Here is a 22,442-nt window from a genome sequence, read left to right as displayed (position 1 = left end):
AGAGAGAGAGAGAGAGAGAGAGAGAGAGAGAATAATAATAATAAAGAAATAGACAAAAACAGACCATATATATCTATTTATTTTATGTGGTGCTGAGGATGGAACCCTGTGGGAGGCAAGCGCTTTGCCACTGAGCCCCACCCAACCCTAGGATTGATCTTTTACATGCTAGTTTACTTGTTAGTTTTCTCCCTCTTCTTCCCTTAGACTGTAATTTCTCTAAGTGCAGCGATCATGTCTTTCAGAGTCAGGTTTGTATTTCCAGTGCCTAGTACTGCCCGGCGTTCAGGAGGTCCTTCTTAAACACAGAAATGCTTGTCGAATGAATGAATCAACAATCCCAAGAGATCATAAAATGCCTGTTTGTTCAGCCATGAACAACGCTGCACCGGGGATTTGCAAAAGAACGAGGAAGGAAACCAGATGCCTTTCAAGCTCAATGCCCAGGCAAAGTGCCCTTATCGGTTTCCTAGTGGTCACAACCACCGCCCCCTTGTCCCACACACCTCCCTCCTTCAACCGCTGGCAAGGTACCAAATCTCCCTGCCCCACCCACTGTCTCCGGTAGGAGCGCGCAGCACCGACCTCGGGAGGGCGGGGCGCCTCCGCGAGCTGCTATTGGTCCAAGTCTACGTCGCTCTGCAGCGCGCTGCAGCAAGTCTGCCAAGTCAAATTGCAGTTGCGGGAGGCTCGTTCCTTTCGGGATCTGTGAGTAGCTGCGGTTATAGATGGGCTCACCTCCTCGCCAAGCGTTGATTGGCCAGAGCTGCCGTCAGTCAGAGGGAACAGACTTCCCTTCTCCATCTGGCCAACTGCGGGCAAAAAAAATTTCGAGACTGACCAGGAGATGAGGCAGTGGCTCCTTTGATTGCTTGCTCCAGAGATAGAGTACAACGGAGAAGGCGATCTTGTTTACCGATCAAGAAAGCCCCTCTTTTGCCCCTCGGTAGCTAATTAAGAAATTTCCGGGAACTAGCCTTTACGAGGTAAGAGTCAAGAAAGTGCAATTCATTTATTTCTGTTGGTGTTATTTATTGGCGGTCCCCGGAATGGAGAGTAAAGGGAGGATGACTCCCCGAGAAGGTGGAGGAAAAATATAGGTTTATTTCCCCCAGCCTCAATTCCGAGCCCGAGCCCCACGGCCCATCTCTCTGGGATCTCTGCGTCTTTCTTCCTTTTCGAGGTCTAGAGCAGCTTGTCTGGGCGGGGTCCACCCTGGCTGCGCCCCAACAGCTGGGGTTTCCTACCAGACCTTGCTGGGTCTTGAACTTGACTGCAGGCTGAAGTCGCCCGTGCAAGGCTGCTGGGGTGGGTCGAGGTCGGAGGGAGGGACTGAGGAAGGAAGGCGGAGGGTGGCCGCCCTGGTTTCCCCAACAGTAGGCCCGTAGGGCGAATCCTCTGAAGCAAGGATGCTGCAAGGGTCAGTGCCGTGTAGCCATCCATTAGAGTCAGACGTGGTGATACTGGGATCTATCAATCCTGACCCAGGCTGGGAGGCCGAGACCCGGCAGCGAAAGGTGTTGGTGGGAACCCAGCTGTCTGCAGGGCTGCACGCCCCGTGTCACTTTGGCTCCTTATCTGAGACCACGAGCCAAGATCCCGAACGGTCCAACGATGACCTATTCACATCGGTACGGAGAAGGATGCAGAACCCTGATTGGTCTGGATTGCTTTGCCAAGAGAGCATTGCCTCTCTAAGGCCTTGTGGCTGATGATGCCTTTTTTTTCATAACTGTTTTCGGTAGATTATTTACAGGAGGTGACAGAGTCGAGTCTCGAATTGGAAATAGGGGAATTGAAGTCTGAGGCTCCACTGGCCTTTCTGGACTTCAGACTGGAAATTTGCAGTAAGGCCTGGTTGGTCCTTCTAAACGCAGAGAGGAGGAAAGAATAAGGCTGTGGAGCGGTTGCAGAATGAACTACTCAAGTGACATAATGATCTTGAAAACAGCAAGAAAGGAACTGTGTCTGTTGAAGTGTATAGAAAGTGGAAACAGATGCACCTTTGCAGCATGAAATATCTTAATTAGTGAGTTTTTGCTAATGATTTTTTTCTTGCAGCTTTAGTCACTTTCTACTGATCACACAGGCACCTCTGCTGCCAGCATCTTACAGAATGTATAGGAAAATTCTTCTTAAATGAAGAATAAAGTTAGAGATTTGGAATGTGGTCTGTGACTTGTGTCCACATAAAGTGTTTAAAAAGGTCTACCAAATGAGAATAATGAATACTTTTCACTGCTCCTATATTCTTTTCACTATTCACACATCTCAATTCATATTCTCATTAAACTTAAGGGGAATCATTGGAGTTTTTATTTGTTATTTTCTTCAGGTACACTAGTACCTTTTATTTCCTTCCAGCAGTGTACTGATAAGGCGTTAAGATCCCAATCTGCTGAAACACATTCTGGAGGTTTCCATACTATTATAGTTTATTGGGGGTGCACTGATTGGTTTATAAAAAAAGGTTAATAAAGAAATACTTCATTCAGGACCATTAAAAATGACCTAGTTTCCATTGTAAAAAGATACCTGAGTGCCACTTTATAATGGCCAGGGATACTTTCTTTTTTTTTTTTTTCCCTACATTTTTTATTGGTGCATTATAGTTGTACATACTGATGGGATTTGATGTTATAAATTTGTACATGCGTACATTATCAATTGTACACATATACATTATAACAATATAATTTGACCAATGTCACTCAGAAATAGTTTCTTAATTTTTTTTCCAGGGGCATAAAATCTAAGCAGGTATTGGTAACACTGATCTTTAGTACTCCTGAATAATTTTGACTTGTGCTTGAAATGACAATAATAAACTGCCCTTGTGACCTGATTTCAACATTCAAAAACAGTTTAACTCAAATCCCCAAGCCAAAGCCTGCCAATGACAGGATTTGCCACTGTTCTTTCTCAGAAGTAAGTGTGGACAGCTCTGAGGTGTTAAGTCAATGACAGGTTATAAAGTGGGAGGAAGATAAAAAATAAAATTGGGAGACCAAACTTGTAGCTATCTATGTGACTTTTCTTTACTTCTCTCCTTTTATTTTTAATTTACTTTAGGTTAATTAATTAATTAATTAATTTTTTTTTTGGTACTAAGGATCAAACCCAGGGTACTATACTACCCCTGAGCTATATCCCCAGCCCATTTTATTTTTTTAAGACAGAGTTTTGGTAAATTGCCCAGACTGGCCTTGAACTTATGATACTCTTGCCTCAGCCTCCCTGGTAGTTGGCATTATGGGTTCCTGCTACAGTGTCTGGCTCCCCTTTTATTTAAAACCATTTTTTTTAAATTTACTATAACCAGACTGAGGAAGTGGCTCAGTGGTAAAGCACTTCCATAGTATGCTGGAGGTCCCAGATTTGAGCCTAGCACTGCAAAAGGAAAAGAAGTTTACCCAAAACCAATTATACTTTTTCCTTTTCCTGATGCTTTTCACCTGAGGTTTCCTGTTCTTAGGGTGTGGTTTTTCACTGGTGCTCTCATGTATAATCTACGCACACCCTTATGGTCTCTCGATTTATTTAACTCTGCTGTGATTCTCTTGTCATTTAGATTTTTTTTTTTTAATTGAGACAGAATTTTTAACTTAGAGACCAACTTTGTTCTCTAGTCACTAATGTGTGCTAGAGTGTTAACATATCAGATCGAAGAGGAAGACGGGAAAAGTTTGGTCACACAAATCAATATGGAGATGATGAAAAAAGAAAATATTTTCAGGAATTACTTATTGACAAGAACTAGAATACATAGGGTATTGGTGTGTGCGTGCACGCATGCATGTGTGTATAAACGCACACATGTTTTCAAAAATTCATGTGGTGTAAGTTGTGACCCATACATTTTTGTTTTTATTGGGAAATAGGAATTTGGAATATAGTTTAGGTAGGAGATTGTTCATTTTTGTATATGACTGCAATATATTTTAGATTGATTATATAAATGTGGCATTGCTAGGATTCCAGTCGAGTTGTTTATTTTATTGCTTACCATAGTCTTTAAAGTTTATTTTTTACTAGTAGAATATGATATGTGCATGATGTGCTAGTAGGTTTTTTGTTCATTTAACTTTTGCTCTTGTCATATTTTTGTGAGTTTGAAGGGCTTCCAAACAGAATTACTTCCTGTCCTTTGAATCCTTTGGGTGAAATGATGAATATAATTTGAATATAATTGTTAAAATGCCTTATGAAAATAAGCTAGCCTTGATTTCTGATCAAAGGATTGGCATAGCCAGGTGCAGTGGTGCATGCCTATGATCCCATTGCTTGGGAGGCTGAGGCAGGAGGCTCATTAGTTCAAAGCCAGCCTCAGCAAAAGCAAAGTACTAAGCAACTCCGTGAGACCCTGTCTCTAAATAAAATACAAAATGGGGCTGGGGATGTGGCTCAGTGGTTGAGTTCAATCCTCAGTATACCCCACCACCCTCCCACCAAAAAAAAAAAAAAAAATTGGCATAATTCTGCCCTGCCTACTCAGAAAGATTGCTGAGTAACTATGTTTCTTAGTTGGCAATTAGTTCCTAGCTGAACTAGCCAATGAAGAGAATTCTTATGTGTTTATCAATCTGTTCTCTGCTCTTTCTGTCAAAGAGAATATTGGTTTCTTGTTTTAAAGATTTTATTTTATTTTTTCACTTCTCAGATGCTATTCCCCTTGTTCTTCTGTGCATAGTCATGTCTACGAGCATCTGGATGGCTTGGGGGAACTGTGATGGCGGTTTCCAAGTTTGAAGCTGTGGAACAAATCTTCTTGATGTGCAGGTTTTTGGTTGCTTGGTTTTTGTCTTTGTATTTGAGTGCAGGAGATTGAACACAGGACCTTGAGCACACACTCTACCCCTGAGCTACAGCCCCAGCACATGTGCAGGTTTAATTTAAAGTTGTTTAGCTTGGGAACACAGGTTGCCTGTGGATGGTTTTTCCTTGGGAATCTGGAAGGGATTAGTGTGATTTAGTGTCATTGAATGTGGAAGAGGAAATGAAACCACTTCTTGTGGTGTCCTGTTGGCCTAGGTCATGCTGACCTAGTTTTGCCGAGTTGATAAACCAGCTATATATCAGGCTCACATGTAGTTCTTGTCATCAATATTCTTTCAAGTAGGTGCTTTTCTATAACTGCCAACTTTCTGAGGCAATTGTGCAGATAATACATAAAGAGATCGAGTTGATGACTCATTCTAGTCTATGCAACTTAAAGAAACTGTGGCTAATTTGCCCTTTATTTTATTCTTAAATATATGTTTCCAGTGGATATTTGTTCTGCTGAGAATGCAGTTATATCCTTTAATTTTTTTTGGGGGGGGGGGTGAGAGAGAAAGATAAAGGGCAAGAGTATCCTAGAAGCATTGCAGAGAAACTTTAGTATTTATCTGGTTGTAATTCTAGATATAACCCTTCCTTAAAGGAGGTGGTGCATTACTGCCAAGTAGCCCAAGGCTAAATATGGTTTGCATGCTTTTAGATTGAAGCCAAAAGTGTAGCACTTTGCTCATCTCGGGTGTACTTTTCAAATTGTGTGTGTGTGTGTGTGTGTGTGTGTGTGTGTGTGTGTGGTGTGTTCTAATAAATGTATTTAAGTTTTATTTTTTTCTTTCTGTTTTAAAGCTGCTTTGGGATTATCTTCATTATTAATTAGTACTACTATTACTTGCTAGGTTGTATTGTAGTTTGAAATTTCTTCATTAGCTCATCACCTGTATTGTTATTGTTGCTGAATAAAATTTGATTTTTGTGTTTGTCTGTTTTCTGTTACTATAATGAAATAGGCAAAGCTGGCTGAATTTATAAAGAAAAAGAGGTTTATTTAGCTCAGAGTTCTGGAGGTTCAAGGGCATGTCACTGGCATCAGCTCTGGTGAGGATACCTTGGTGGATGACATTATAATGCAGGAGCACTTGAAAGAGGGAAAGATCACCTGGCCAAATTGAAGCCAGAGAGCAATTTAGGGGTCATGCTCATCTTGGTCTGGTGAGAACTGAGTGCCAATGAAAACTACCTTAATCCCTTCTGAGAGCATACCCAGTGACCTAAGGGCCTCTCAGTAAGCTCCACCTCTTAAAGGTTCCAGCACCTCAACACTACCAAGCTTCCAACTCATGAATCTTTGGAGACAAACCCTATCAAAACCATAGCAATCTTCAATCAGTTATCTTTGCTAACTGTAGATGCCATCTATGCTTCTCTCACCCCTGCCCCAATATTGTCATAAAAAGGAGCGAAATTGCAGTCTTACGCATGATCTTAGCTGAAAAGCCAAGAAGGGATGGTTCCTGAAGTCTTTCATGATACATTAATTGAATTGGTTGCCATGTTTATTCTAAATTCTATGAAGGTAGGCTCTGCTCTAGAGGAACAGAACCAATAGAATGGATAAATCATTATAAGAGGGGATTTATTAGATTGACTTTCATGATCAGAAACTGGATAGTCCCGCAATGGTCATCTGCAGGCTGGAGAAGCAGGGAAACCAGTAGCTGTTCGGTTCTAGAAGCTGGGTACCTCAGAACAAGAGGCAACAGTAATGCAGCCTAGTCTGAGTCTGAGCCCTTTAAGCTCCTCGGATGGTTGCTGGTGTGAGTTTGAGTTCAAAGGCTGAAGATGTTCGCCGCCTTTGATGTTTGATGTTGGCAGGGACCGCCGCAGCAAAAACGCACTCACTCAAGAATGGAGCTTGCATGCATATATGAGCTTCCTTCTTTTTTTACTTTTTGTTTGTTTGTTTGTTTGGTTTTTGTTTTGGTATGGGGGATTGAACCTAGGGGTGCTTAACCACTGAGCCACATCCCCATGTCTTTTTATTTTTACTGGGAGACAGGGCCTTGCTAAATGCTGGGGCTGGTTTTGAATTTGTGATCCTCTTGCCTCAGCCTCCCAAGCCGCTGGGATTACAGGCATGTGCCATGGTGCCAGGCTGGAGATAGGGTCTTGATAAATTGGTGAATTTGGTCTTGAACTTGCCATGGCCCTGCCTCAGTCTCTCAAGTAGCTGGGGTTACAGGCATGCACCACAAACAAATGACCTAAAGTTTATTTTTAATTCATAAAGTAACAACAGGCTAGGAATGTCTGTTCAGCTGTAGAGTGCTTGCCTAGCATGTGTGTGGCCCTGGGTTCTTTCCCACCACTGCAAAAATAAAAAAATAAATAAAAGAAAGAAACACTACTAAGTACTCAGGAGATGAGTTTCTGCTTGGATCCTTATTTGTATGGAAAACAACCAGAAACATAACACTTCCTGCAAGGATATTTGAATTCCCCTGATAACATCCTGGAATGCCAAGAAAGCCTTTGGGATTGAATTTAAGCAGGAGTATTTTAAGGAAATGTAGTCTCAGGTGTGGTTGGGCTGCAGGGTGGGGTAAAGGAGAGCTGCAGCTGTTGGTGTAAATGCATAGATTATAAATTAGGGCTGCTCATCATTATTGTAGTGCCTCCTGATTGCTGAGATCACAAACTCACACACTTGTCATGAATGTCTTCCACAAAGGACAGCATCAGCACTGGCTCACCTGTGAGCTGGGGAGGGGTGTGTATAGAAACCAATTTACATTAACCCTGATGATGTAGTGTCCACAGTTTGTAGTTGAGAAAAATCAAAACAACATTTATATCCTACATGGTATCTTTGCTAAAATTTGTCCACTCTTTAAGAACAGAACTATTGGAAATAGTTTATTAGCCATTTATTTATTTCCCTCCTATTTCTCTTTTGAGGCCAGACTTTATTGGTTTGAGATGTAGCTCAGTGGCAGCACATTACCTGGCATGGGTGAGGCCCAGGGTTTGATTCCCTGCAGTGCCAAAAAAAAAAAAAAAGATTTTGTTGCTATTGTTAACATTTGCCCTTACCTTTTCTTCAGAGCAATGGAGTTAATTTGAAGGGAAGAACGTTTATTTATAGCTGAGTTCTATATTCTTGCTACTCCAGGTGAAGCCTGCTGCCTTCAGTATCAACAGGGAGCTGGTTAGAAATGCAGAATCTCAGAGCCCACCCATACCAAATGAAACAAAATCTGTGTTTTGATGAGATCCTGGAGTGACTGTAGGTGAAAGTGTTGAGAGGCACACATTCTATATATATGAACACTCAAATTTTTATAGAATTTGAATACTAAATGGAGTAGATAAATTGATTCTTTATTTTATTTATTTATTTTTTTGGTACTGGGGTTGGTACAAGGGTGCTTTACCAGTGAGCTACATCCCCAGCTGTTTTAATTTTTTTATTTTGAGACGGGATCTTGCTAAGTTGCTGAGGCTGGCCTTGAAATCATGCCTCAGTTTACAGAGTAGCTGAGATTACAAGCATGAGTCACCATAGCTCAAACCTATTGATTATTCTTGGAAGTAGGCTATTGGGTGTTTACCCAATATATAACATAAATATGATATCTACTTCGGGCAGATCTTTTATGGCCTTCATGTTTGATAATGTCCTATAATATAGATCATTTATATTCAAAATTGCTGACAAAGTCTTTCATTTTCCAGTTGCCTGTTCTTGAAGAGATTCCATTGTTCCATTGACCTTTGCTGCCATTGAGGCCTGTGGAGTTGAGTTATGTCAACAGCGGCCTTAATTACTTTGGTTAGAAGTGGTGGGAACCAGGTGAGAAGAAGAGTGCTGCTGAGCTCCCGCCTGTTGCAGGAGGACAGGCGTGTGTCACCCCCCTGCCACAGCTCCACTTCAGAGCCTAGGTGTTCTCGGTTTGACCCTGACGGTAGTGGACGGCCAGCCACCTGGGACAGTTTTGGAATCTGGGATAACCGTATTGATGAGCCAATTCTGCTGCCACCCAGTATTAAGTATGGCAAGCCAATTCCCAAAATCAGCTTGGAAAATGTGGGCAGCTCTTCCCATATTGGCAAACGGAAAGAGAATGAAGATCGGTTTGACTTTGCTCAGCTAACAGAGGAGATCCTGTACTTTGCAGTGTATGATGGACATGGGGGACCTGCAGCGGCTGATTTCTGTCACACCCACATGGAGAAATGTATTGTGTATGTACAATGGCTTTCACTCTTGACTTTGCAGTTCCCCCAAGCTTCACCAAGCTTAAACGTTCACCCCTTATCTGATGATGAGTTTAGTTAAACCAAGTTACTTGCATGGTTTCACACTGCCACTTCTTGAATGAGCAGTAATTTAAGCATGCCACTATTACTGATGATATTAGTAACTCCTTGGGGAAAACGTTGATCAGAAAACTCGACAGCACTTGATTTATGATCATTTCAAGTGAATTAGTAGATAGTACATGAGATAACCTATGAGAAGCATGTACTCCCATCAGTGCATGGCACATAGTAAGTGATTAATAATTTTAATTGACAATTAATTGACAATTTTAATTTTAAGTGATAGTAATAGCTTTGAATACTCGACCTTGGATGATTGGTCTTAGTGTGTGGAAAATGCATTTAATGTGGGTATGTTGAATTCCTTTAACTATTTCATTTACCCGAATTATTATATTTTTGAGGATCACGCTATTGCTAGAATTAAAAGGGGGATATATGTGGCAGAGTTATGACCATGTGCTATTTTTTATCTTCCTGTATATGGTTAGTTATACTGTTCATTAGTGGGCTTATGCAAAATTCACCTCATTCCACAAAAGAATTCAGTGGTTTAAGTTTATATGAAGAAATTCTTTTTTGAGATGGGGTCTCCATTGCCCATGCTGGTCTCCAGCTCCTGGACTCAAGGGATTCTCCCTTCTCAATTTCCTGAGTGCTGGCACCATTCCTGGCCTATGGTGGCACTCTTGACCTCTAAGGATTGTGGGAGTGAGTATTAATTCTATAAGAACAAGGACTTGGGCCTCATTTATATATTTGGTGCTAGGCATCAAAGCCAGGGCCTCATGCATTCTAGGCAAGCACTTTACCATGTCCTTAAAAGCTTGTCACATGCTTGGAAGGCCTGAGTACTATTCTCAGAACAAAAAAACAAAACAGCTTATCACAGTACCTTAAGTACTGGTCAGTGATAGTCACTGAACATTGCCGCTCCGGTGGGTTGTAAGCATCTGAAAGTCATGAGATCTGTTGTGAGGAATGTCTGCTTGGAAAGGTGACTGTAAGAAGGAAAACCTATTGTGAAATGATTGTTCTGTGTTCTCTTTCCCTTCCTCAAAGGGATTTTCTCCCTAAGGAGAAGAACTTGGAAACTGTGTTGACCTTGTCTTTTCTAGAAATAGATAAAGCCTTTGCAAGCCATGCCCATCTGTCTGCTGATGGTATGTAAAACAATCACATTCCTCAATGTCTTGGGAGAGGCTGGTAAAAAGGCAACAGTTTAGCTCTTTGGGAGTAGGAATTTTAAGGAATACTTATTTGTAAGAAAGTTTATTTAGAAATGATTGTATATAAAGATTCACTTTTAATGCTCTTTAGAATCTGAACTAATGTCAGTACCTCCCTTTTACTTGAAAGGGAAGTTCCAAAATGGTTTAGTTATTGGATTTTAATTTTTAAGATTTAAAAATAGTTAATTTGTTTGATTTCTTGTTTTGTGGAAAAGATATCCATACTGTGAGAGAATGTTTTTCTTTTTTGAATGGTTCTAATGAGCAAGTCTATAGGGTAATCATATCTGGCTTGGATGGTAATTGTTTAGACAAGAAGAAAATAGCTAATAGATGCTAAATAAGAAAGGAAATGACTAATATGCATTAATTTGTATAATCAGAAGGAAGATATTTTTCTCCACTTCTTAAAAAAGCTCCATCTTGCAGCTGTCCTATGGTAGCTAGTGGTATTTTTGTTTTTGTTAAACATAAGGGCATGCCAACTGAATTTAAAAGTTTGTGTACTCTGTGTCCTTAAATTTTGAAAGTAAAATGTTTCTGGTTTTGACTAAATTTATCAAAACCATTTCAGGAAAATGTAGCCAATGTTTTCTAGTCAGCTAGCCAGAATCCTTTGTCCCTGAACTTAACCTTGAATACTTCTGCTGCAGTCATGGAATATATGCCTCATAACTGATTTGAAAGTGAATTTTTATTATTTTTTTTCTTTTTGTGGTGCTGGAGATTGAACCCAGTACCATGAGCATGCTAGGCAAGTGCTCAAACACTGAGCCATGTCCCCAGAGTGAAAATGAATGGTGCAGCGATGTTATTAATCTTTTTTGGTTTCATCTTTTTCTTTAAAAATTGCACCAGAGAAATGTCATTCTCAGTTGGAGTGCAAGGAATGGAAAATTTTCCCCATTTCATAGATATGGAACTGAAACTGAAAGACAGATGTCATTTCAGATTAGCTGGGACTTTCCTGGCACCCAGCCAGGCCTCTCTCATGTGCATATTTATTGATGAGGAGGGGAGAAGGTGACTCTGGGACTGTTCCCCATCTTGAGATCATCCTGCTCTCCACCCCCAACCTGCACCGTCAAGCCCAGGGCCTGAGCATGTTAAGCAAGTGCTCTACCATGGAGCTACACCCCCAGCCCTTCCCTGCTCTTTTTTTGAGAAACTTCCCATCACAACCCCATCCCCTTTTGTTCAGAGATTAATTTTTTTAGTGTGTAGATTATTCAGGCCCATTTTCTCCTCTCTTGCATTCCACCTTACCTTTAAGAAGTTGGATTTTAAGAGAGGGGGAATTTTATGCATTAGATTTAGCTCTTGTTCCTGATGGGTGAAACCCATGAAGAAGAGAAGAAAAAAATTCTTGTAGTTTCATATGTATAACTCTGAATTTTGGTATGCTTTTATTTCATCCATTACCAGGTTGGCTGTGAGTTTGGTTGTCACACACGGAGAAGTAGTGCCTGTGATGTGCCCCAGCTGTTCTGCAAACAGCTGCAGACTACTGGGCAAGGTTTGCAGAAGAGAATGGGTCACAAGGCCAACCACCAAATGTGTTGTTAACCCTTCATGGGTGCAGTCAGCTGTTTTGAAAAGGATCTGATCAATGTAGATGCAGAAAACCATCAATATTAGACTTGGTATAAAGTTTGTGAGGGCTCCTTTAATTTATTAACAATAAATTATAATCAAGTCATTTTGAATTTGGAGCATTTATTTAAAACTTGAATATCTTAGAAACTTTCAAATAGTTGTATAAAGAAATTAATAATAAAATATAATTTACTCCTAACAATGAAATTGGAATATATTGTTTAATTTAGTTATGTACTTTAAAGTATATGATCCCAGAACTTTAATATAGATGTCTTAAAATTTACATTTCATTTAATGGTCATTTTGTTTGAAAATTTAATGGAGCAAGATAGAAGGATGCTTAGTGCATTATTTTTTAAAAAGGCTATGATAACATTGTCATTAAATATTATTGTGTTTTTATTCTTAGAGGTTTATTAACCTGTGGTTTTGAAAAAAACAGTATTTTGAGAACATTTTAAAAATTTATTCTTAATAAGTTGCCAAATCCTCAGAGATGACAAAAATTGCCTTTTGGTTTCGGGGGCCTATTTTATCAAATATATTAAAGCCACTAAAGTTAGAATGCTGTCTATTAACTTTACAATTTGTGGGTTGAGAAAAAAACAAGCCTATGTCATTTCAGATTTCATGGTCATTTAGGTTAAAAAAAATTAAAATTTCTAATAAGAACTGAAGCAGTATCAGTATTATAAGAGTAGATAATATTCTTTTAGGTCTGCGTAAGCAGAACTGGCACCAACTAAGGAAAATTCTGTCATTCTATGGTTTCTCTTTTTTTTGCATCAGCACCCTTTTCACTCCTTTTAACCTTTCCTGTAAGGTCAGGGACTGGAGTTGATTCAGTTTTTTTTTTTTTTTTCCTTTCTTTTTGTGGTTCTGGAGATGGAACCCAGGGCTTCACATAAGCTAGACAAATGTTGACCACTGAGCTATATCCTCAACCCTTTTTATCACCAACTTGGAATTCTTTTTGTACTCAATTCATACCAGTAATGTGTGTTTTTACACATAGTGAAACCAGCCTGTAAATTCAAATGATATCCTGTACTCTATTGTTTAGAGATAGTCACTTAAACCAGGTGGGAGAGAACTTAAATTATAATCCTCTATGTCCTAAAAACTCTTCAGAGTGTTTCTAGATTGCTTAAACTTTGAAAGCAGTAAAGCTCCCCAAGGGACAAATGGATCAAAAACAGAAGACTTGCTCTGACACTCAGAGTGGGAGACATTGATGACAGCACTGTGAGTTTCATGGGAAACATCTTTGCTCTTCATATCATGACTTTATGGAAGAATTAAGCAAAAATAACCAAGGCAATAAAATGCAACTCATTTTTTTTTTTTTTTTTGAGATGCTGGGGAGTGAATCCAGCGCTTTGGTCATGTTAGCACTCTACCACTGACCTGCACCCCCAACATTTTTGAATACCCTTCTTATGGTGGGAGTCACTGAATAGAAAAAAAAATAGGGACAGCATTGAAGAGATGTTCTTATTTTGCTGTTACTGCTTCTGCTCATTACTTTGATTTTGGTGTTCATGAGTCATTTGTGTCTAGACACCCATTTTTAATAAGTATTAATTTATATGTTATTATTTTCATAGTTGAATAATTACTGGGAAATATTGTACTTTGAAAAATACAGCTTTTACTTTTTATGTTGCTATTCAAAATTGTGATCATTTTTCTTCTGTTGTGTTGACCTGCAACACTGGGGAAAAGAGAGAGCTGCAGAAATATCCGATTTATGTGAAATTATAAACGTGTTATAAAAGTGTCAGGGACTGGAGTTGATTCAGTTTTTTTTTTTCTTCTTTTTTTTTTTTTTTTTTTTTTTGTGGTTCTGGAGATGGAACCCAGGGCTTCACATAAGCTCAAGGGCCTTACTAGCTTTTATTTAAATAAGAAATTAAAATTAATTATTCTGCTAAAAACATTGCTTTTAGATACCAAATCCCTGTACCCTTAACAAATGTGTGAAATCCTATATGTGGCATAGGAGGTGCTTTAATTCCTTCTTGGTATATATTTAAGTTCCAGTAATTTGGTGGTATACTGTAGTTCACATTCTTTAACCATGACTGCTTGTCATATACAAATTATTCAGTGTTGGAACGATAAATTTACCTTTTTGTTATTGGGACAATTCTGATATTTCTACTAAACAAATTTACAGTGCATTTTTTTTTTTTCTAACTCAGTGGAAGTACTGATTTACTTTGTTGAAGACGAAGTAGTTAAGTGTGTCGTGTGTATGCGTTTGTGTGTATGAGTTTGAGCATGTGGATATATGTTTGTGTCATCACTGGTGTGTTCTGGTACAGATGCATTCATATATAGGTTTTTTCCTATCTTGGAAATTGCAAATCTAAGAAGCGTTAATCTGTGATGAACAAAAATAGACTCAACTACAAAATACCACCAAACTGAGCAAACTGAGTTTTGGAATCATTGACTTGGCATCTCCTGGAATATTATGTAATTTGCTAGTGAAATTTTCACCAAAATAAAAACCCTTCCCCTTATTTTGCAGCTCTTTCTCTGCCCTCCCCTGTGTCGCAGGTCTGTAATGTTTGAGCACAATTCCTGGGTGAATTTCCTACTTGCCTCTGTGCGTGTTATTTGTGGCAGAGAACTGTGCCCGGTCAGCAGCTCTAGACCTGGAGCCCGTGGACACTATATGCTGGGCTTCAGTGGAAAGAGAGATCTGCTTAATTTTGTCTCAGGTGAAGGAGTCCAGCGGTTCCTAGTCTGGACTACTGGAAGGTTCCCACATCCTTTTGTCCCATTAGTTGAGATGACTTGCAGTAAAAATTGTCCAGTGAGTGTTAAGAACTTATTGAAAGATGTCTTAGTTTTATAGTCTTGTTGTTAGGGCAAAAAGTGAGAACTTTTGCTTCCCTGTTAAATGTTAAATGAAAATAAATGCTGATTTACTATTTATATTCTTAGATGCTTAGCATACCAGAATCAACAGTTAGTTTTGAAACTTTACCCATAAATCCTGGGATTTTGGAACTGTGAATGTGAGTTGATAAAAACTCAAGCTCTTTTATTAAAGTCTAGGTGGCAGAGTCATGAATGACAAGCCTAAGCAACTGAACTTTCATTTATGAAATTTCAACTGTCGTCATGACCAATTAAGGACCACTTTTTAAAAAGCTGTTGCTGAAGGTTTAGACGAAGGGGAGGAATACAAAATTCCCTGGACAGGTAGCATTTGAGTACATGCCTGTATTTTCTTGCCTGGCTCTTTTAAATAATTTGAAAAAAAATACAGTTGGCTAAATTATAAAGATTTCATTTTTGTATAAAAGATTCCATTGTCTTATAGTGGTTTGGCTAATCTCAACTTAAAAGTTATCTCAAGGCTAATCTTTATTTGTAAGGTAAACATCACTGATGCTTATATTAAAACACTTATGCCGTGCAATGACAAATACATATTGTAGCATTGCATAATAATATTACTTTGACACAATAGTTCCAAAATCAAGAGATGATTGGGAAGATAGTGCAACTGTAAATGCTATTTCTCAATACAGTAAATTCAGCATGACTATAAAAAATTAAGTAGAGTTTATTATGTTTTTCCATTTTGCTTTTCTGATTAAAGCAGGCATTTTAATATACTGGTTGGGAAATCTACTTATGCATACATTTCCTTTCAAAATGCAATACTGATAAAGTTTTTAAAATTTCCTTTTTGAAAAGAAATTTTTACAAAGATTGACTTTCAATCAGTCAAATCAATACGTACTTTATTTTAAAATCAAAATTAACTGGGCATGGTGGTGCATACTATAATCCCAGCCACTTGGGAGGCTGAGGCAGGAGTATTGCAAGGTTGAAGTCAGCCTCAGCAATTTAGCAGGGCTCTATGCAACTTAGTGAGACCCTATCTCATAATAATAAAAAATAAAAAGGGCTGGGGATGTGACTCAGTGGCTAAGTACCACCGGGTTCAATTTCCAATACCTAGATAAATAAGTAAAATGAAATAATTAAATAAATCAAAATCAGTTTTGGATGATCATTTGAATATTTTTTTTTAGATGCTTTAAAGAATTAACAATGTTGGCCTGGTACGGTGGCACATGTCTATAATCCCAGTGGCTCGGGAGGCTGAGGCAGGAGGATCGCTAGTTCAAAGCCATCCTCAGCAAAAACGAGGCACTAAGCAACTCAGTGAGACCCTGTCTCTAAATAAAATACAAGATAGGGCTGGGGATGTGACTCAGTGGTCTAGTGCCCCTGAGTTCAATCCCTGGTATCTACTCCTTTGCCCCCCCAAAAAGAATTAACAATGTTACCAGAGATAATACCTGCTTTAAATAAGTTATCTCTTTCAATTTCTTCCACTTTGCTTTATTTTTTAGTTCATAGTTTCTCTGTATTCTCACTTTGGGCAAGGCTCAATGCACCTTAAATTCTTTTAAGAAATGGTAAAACTTAGGACAGACACTGTTAGAATAAATCAAAGGGAAATTATAAAATGCAGTTGGACTTGAACTGCAATAGGAAATAATGGCAACTTAGACCTGTGAGATTGAATTTTCTTTGATCTCAGTAAAAGAAAATTAATATTCTTGGAATGCTCTGGCCCAGGAAGGACCCCAGGAGTAGCAGTTGACTGTACTGTACTCCCTTGTGTTTGCCCACAGACTGTGTATTAGATCCCTGTGGAGCAAACTGTGCTGATTACAAGTTTATGGGAGAAACTACAATGAATTTCATTTCCTGTCCCTGAATCTTTGTTTAGTATAATGATGGCTATAACTTTGTTTCTCATCTAAGGAGAGCAAAGATGAACAGAAAAGAATGTGAGTCTTCAATGATTTTTTTTGAAATATAAAATCTGGTACTTGAAGAGCAAATGATGATATGTCCTTGACGTGTCTCATTAAGTCCATTAGCTGATAGAACTTTGACAGAATAGAAGAAATGGAGGAGAAAAACCTAAAAGAGATGATTGTAGAAAAAGTCATCCTATTGTAGTATCCAGTTTTAATTACATTTTAATACTTTTGGTCTTGACACATTTAATACACACATTAAATTCACATCAGTTCTACTTTATATGAACAGGAGCTATTTGGAGACAGTGATGCATTGTTTACCTAATTAGATTACCTACCTTTTCTGTTTGCATGGAGCCTTGTTACTGAATTAAGTCCTTGTTTCTCTGCATGCTGTTACTTACATAGTTTATTTGCATTTTATTTGCATAGCTGTAGTTAAATTAGAATGATCCACCCTAGCACTAGTATATCATGCTTGTGTTTTATTTTGTAATTTAAAATTCTGTATCCAATCATCTGACTACCGCTAACTCCTTCTCTTTTTTATAATATTATAGCAACCCTTCTGACCTCTGGGACTACTGCCACAGTAGCCCTGTTGCGAGATGGTATTGAACTGGTTGTAGCCAGTGTTGGGGACAGCCGGGCTATCTTGTGTAGAAAAGGGAAACCCATGAAGCTGACCATTGACCATACTCCAGAAAGAAAAGATGAAAAAGAAAGGTACTGACATCATGGATCAGTCATTCTAATGTGGATAATGCTTATAGTTCGAGATAGAAATGAAATCTTGCTTTCTTTTTTATTTTTACTGGGCTGGGATTAAACCCAGGGCCTTGTTGATGCTAGGTAAGCACTCTACCACTAAGTTACACTGCCCCTGGCTTAGATTTTGCATTTTTGACTGATGTCGTGCTTACATTTAATATTGACTCTGTGTGTATATATATTTTGTATATTAATTCCAGCTATGGGATTCTGGTAGAATAGCTCTTTTGCCCTTTGTATTATATAAAATTTTTCTGTATATATGTCTTCAGTTTTTTAATGTTTTCTTGACCAGGATCAAGAAATGTGGTGGTTTTGTTGCTTGGAATAGTGTGGGACAGCCTCACGTAAATGGCAGACTTGCAATGACAAGGAGTATTGGTGATTTGGATCTTAAAGCCAGTGGTGTGATAGCAGAACCTGAAACAAAGAGAATTAAGGTAAGAGAGGAGTTGCAAGCACTTGATAGATATACAATGCACGAATGCAGGATTGTTTCCAGCTATAGGCTTTCTTAGAAGATTTAACTGAGGCCAGATGGTTTTAAAGGGGGGTATTTTATGGAAAGATGAACTTTTCAGGTAAAATGAGATACTACTTTCCTGGCCTGATATATGACAAAGTTTCTGGTCTGTGTTTCACCCTGCTGTGGAATTCTCGTAGAATGGCTCTTTTACCCACCCTGGCACCCGATCCTTTGGGTCATCTCAGCTTGGAAGCTGTCCTTGGCTTCTCTTCTCTACCATGCTCAGTTATCACTCACCTCTATTTTTGTGGCATTAGTGCATCTGTTGCCCTAAACTGCCCCAGTATACACCGAGTCTGGGATTTGAAACTTCTTTCTCTGAAACCCTTGAGCCAACTACAGTGCCTAGCATAGTATGCTACAAGCTTCCAATAGAGGCAGCAAATGTTTATTATTTGTATGAAGGGTTTCTTTCATGTCTTAACATGCCATTTGTACTCATTTTATGTAACAAGTACTTTTGTAGGTTTTACTATGTGCTAAGGTCTGTTCCAAAAAGGTAATACTATCCTCATTTCACAAGGAAACAAATCTAAGGCGTATAGAAGTCTAAAGCATATACAGAGGCCCACAATTTTAAATGCTAAAAAGTCCTGACCCAGTTGCATAATAGAGGCAGGATCAAACTCAGGTTTATCTTAGCAATTGGCTGTCTTTTTTGGGGGGGGTATTACTAAGCCAATGTTTGGTTTATCCTTGGTGGTGGTTGATACTTCTTGCATTTTCACTGTTTGCCTATAAACCCTTACACAGATGACATTAAGCAAAACAGATAAAATCTTCAAAATACCAAGACCATTCTGAGGTAGAGTCTAGTTTATATTGATCTGCATTTGATTCTGATTGTAGCTCCAGCATGCTGATGACAGCTTCCTGGTCCTCACCACAGATGGAATTAACTTCATGGTGAATAGTCAAGAGATTTGTGACTTTGTCAATCAGTGTCACGATCCTAATGAAGCTGCCCATGCAGTGACTGAACAGGTGACATTGGCAGAGTTTCTTCTAAGGATCTTACATGGGGGGAGGAGGGTAAAAGACAATCCCAGGCAAGTGGTATCTGTGCAGCCCATAGTACTTTTCACTGTGATAACCACTTGAGATTTCTTTGAAATCTTGAATTTTAGCTTAGATATCACAGTGAGTTTTACACTTGATTCCATATTATTTCCAATGAGCAAGTTTTTACCATTTGCCCAAGTAATTAAGAAAAATTAATATTCCAATGAAAAGTGTTTGCTTTGTGTTTTGACCTTGTATATACCTTGAAATGTTAGTAGCAGCAATAATAGCCAACCAATATATCACTCTCAGACACTATTCTGTTCACATATGTTAACTCATGCAATCATCATGATGCCTTTGAGGTTGAAACTTTTTACAGATGAGAAAAACTGAGGTACAGAGTCCATGTGTCAGAACATGTGTGAAAAAGACCAAATTACTAAAAGGTGAATGGACAGGATTGTGTGTCAATCAGAGCTAACACACAATCACTGAGTAATATCCAGTAAAGAACATGAAACATTGCATTGTGCTGTTTAATATTCTGTTCTGATGGATAGTGGTGATAGCAATTCTAAGTTAGAACCATCACTGATCATGCTTTAATTCAACAGCTGTTTTTTGCATTTCCAATATTTATATTTTGAATTGAGGGGCCAAATTTGTCTTAAACTTTTAAGTGATAATATTTGTAATTAAGACATGTAACATAGTAAATGAGAATGTTTGGGGTCATCTGTTATTCCATGTGCAATTTAATAACCTTGTGGAGCATTGACACAGGGTAAAAGTATCATAAACCATTGTGAAATATTTGCACTTAGTAACTGTACCTAAAAGCAGTTTGGCTTTCTAAGGGAAGGACTTTTTTTTTTTTTCTTTGTACAAACTCTGAATTCCCATGTTTTCTCTTCTTTCTTGGCAAACTTTGTAGGCCATACAGTATGGTACTGAAGATAACAGTACAGCAGTAGTAGTGCCTTTCGGTGCCTGGGGAAAATACAAGAACTCTGAAATCAACTTCTCATTCAGCAGAAGCTTCGCCTCCAGTGGACGTTGGGCCTGATCGCTTCCTTGGACTTTGAGTTTCTGTGCAATATTGTTTTGCTGAGCGTGTGAAGAAACTGATAAGATAAAAAAATATTACCTACAGCAGTGAGTCGCTAGATCAATACACAAGTCTGAGTAAACTTAATAACCATTTATATATAGGTATTTTCATAAATACCCATCACATTTATGTTCACCTGTTCATGCTCAGTATAAAAATATGTGTAATTAAGCTAGTGTGAGTCTCTAAGTTGAGTGGGCAAATGAGAAGTGGTTTTGGTGTACTTGATAAGTGTTATAGGTTTTTTTGTTTTGGTTTTGGTTCTGGGGATTGAACCCCAGGGTGCTTTACCACTGAGCTACATCCCCAGCCCTTTTAATTTTTTCTTTTAAGACAGGGTCTTGCTAAGTTGCTAGGGGTCTCACTAAATTGCTGAGAGCCTCCCAAGATGTTGGAATGACAGGTATGGGCCACCGTGCTAGGCTTGATGAGTGGAACATTTCTCTGTGTTTGTGCGTTTCTGGTACTGGGGATCAAACCCAGGACTTTGCACATAAATTTCTAATTTTTACCTCTTAGGCAGCTATGGTTTCTTTTCATCTTTTTTTGTTCTTTATTCATTTGAACAGGTTCTTAAAGTTTTTCTATATTTTCACAGCTCTTCAAGGTGTTCTGCAACTTTTTTTCTTTCTTTTCTTTCTTTTTTTTTAAATAGAGATGGGCTCTTTCTGTGTTGCCCAAGCTGGCCCTGAACTTCTGGGCTCAAGTATTCGTCCTGCCTCAATTTCCTGTGTATCTGGGACTTTAGGGGCACACCACTACAAGGGCATACCACTATCGCTCACTTACCAGTGTTTATTTTTAATAATAATATCAAAGAGCACAGGTAAAAACTGGGTTCTTTGTTACCACATTTTTTATTCTGGACCACTGGTATGTAGATTTAACCATGCAAAAGAAATCCATTTAGGTGACCTCACTAAATTCTAATACATTTTTCTCATATTTTTTATTGGTGCATTATAATTACTAAATTGTATACATATTTATAAACATATACTTCTATCTTTCAACTATCAACAGCTCTCTCCCCATTCATTCCTATTTTTATGTAGTTATTAATGTTATATAGATGTGAGTATTCCTGGGTTTTGGTGGGTAGCTCAGTAATATTGCATGTGCTTTTGAGAGACCCTGGGTTCAATCCCTGGTACCCCCCCTAAAAGAAAAAAGGGAAAAAAAAAAGAGCACTCAGATGTGACTATTATTTAATATCAGAAAAGAATGCACAGGCTTAGGATATTTTGGTCAAAACAACACAAAGTTAAATACTGACAAACTGACAGTATCGAATATTTTTTATGAAGTTTCCATTGGTTATCTCTAACTTTATGGTTTTTGTTTTGAATATAGTATGTATCTTTTTTTATAGAGTCAACAAGTTGGATATTTTGTTAGTAAAAATAATACCACATTGACTGATATTACTATTACACACATAACTTGAGGTTTATGTTTCTGTTTTCCTCATTTCTAAGACTTAAGAGAAATAATAAATCTAAAACAGACATATATTAAAGCATTCTGTATTTCATCTTGCTATGTGATTTAGAATGTAACATTATGCTTTATATCTGCATGTGAGTTTGCTGTTAAGCTGTGAATCTCCCTGTGTACTTGGAATAACATCTGCAGTTTGTGTTTGCAGACTTTGTGAATTGGTTATATGTGTGTTGTGTGTATATATGTATATTTTGAAGTAATATGAAATGAAAGGGAACAATCTTTCATAGCTCCTTCAACAGTTAGGTTTAAATTATCCATACATTTACCCCTAAGGATGATGGGAAAACTGAGCATAGCTCTTCGATAGTGGAGAATCAGTGGTGAGCACACAGATTAAGAATGACTGTAGGAGGCACTTTATTTTGGGTAATTTATCTGGAGAACCAGGAGCAGAGCCAGCCTGTTGAAGCTACATTGTTATGTGGTAATTTGAATCTAAAAATAAAGGATGTGAGAAAAATACTGAGAATTAAGAATGACATGGAATTTTGTGGTAGAAATTTTAAAAAAAGATATGAAAAAAATTCAGTGTAGTGTGTATCTTCAACTTTTAGTTTTCAAGGTTGATTTTTTTCTTTCTTTCAGCTTTGTTTAATGGATTATTTAGAAGGAAGAGGATTCAATATAAATACTTACATCTTCTCAACTTTGGGGAAATGGAAGAAAATAAATCTTGTTTTCCTGCCTGATATAATTAGGAATTGTCCTTTGGGGAAAAAAATGCTAAATAAATATTTCAGGTATTTTTTTTTTTAAGGTAATAAGGTGAAAAGAGGAAAAATATTACAGGAAAG

General features: G+C 38.2%; 1 protein-coding gene across 2 annotated transcripts; it reads left to right on the top strand.

Annotated features, from left to right (window-relative positions):
* The first annotated feature begins 741 nt into the window (after positions 1–741).
* On the top strand, positions 742–22,151 carry Ppm1k (protein phosphatase, Mg2+/Mn2+ dependent 1K). Of its 2 annotated transcripts, none has more exons than XM_015484545.2 (7): positions 742–986; positions 8,509–9,018; positions 10,159–10,259; positions 17,290–17,455; positions 17,796–17,940; positions 18,876–19,010; positions 19,966–22,151. In XM_015484545.2, the coding sequence occupies exons 2-7, from the start codon at positions 8,579–8,581 to the stop codon at positions 20,095–20,097; spliced, it is 1,119 nt and encodes a 372-aa protein (XP_015340031.1). In that variant the 5' UTR covers positions 742–986; positions 8,509–8,578; the 3' UTR covers positions 20,098–22,151. The 2 variants fall into 2 exon arrangements, with proteins under 2 accessions (XP_015340031.1, XP_048669554.1); XM_048813597.1 differs by lacking the exon at positions 742–986 and adding an exon at positions 1,362–2,029.
* The last annotated feature ends 291 nt before the right edge of the window (positions 22,152–22,442 follow it).

Source organism: Marmota marmota, unplaced genomic scaffold (genome assembly GCF_001458135.2).
Source record: "Marmota marmota marmota unplaced genomic scaffold, marMar, whole genome shotgun sequence".
Classification (NCBI taxonomy): domain Eukaryota; kingdom Metazoa; phylum Chordata; class Mammalia; order Rodentia; family Sciuridae; genus Marmota; species Marmota marmota.
This window is presented reverse-complemented; position numbering and strand designations above follow the sequence as displayed.

What these genes read in the sequence shown, in the direction of transcription:
- Ppm1k (XM_015484545.2), top strand. Translation starts at nt 8,579, where the DNA reads ATGTCAACAGCGGCCTTAATTACTTTGGTTAGAAGTGGTGGGAACCAG. An exon ending in AGAAAAGATGAAAAAGAAAG is followed by an intron (nt 17,456 to 17,795) that starts GTACTGACATCA and finishes TTTCTTGACCAG; the next exon opens with GATCAAGAAATGTGGTGGTT. An exon ending in CCCATGCAGTGACTGAACAG is followed by an intron (nt 19,011 to 19,965) that starts GTGACATTGGCA and finishes CAAACTTTGTAG; the next exon opens with GCCATACAGTATGGTACTGA.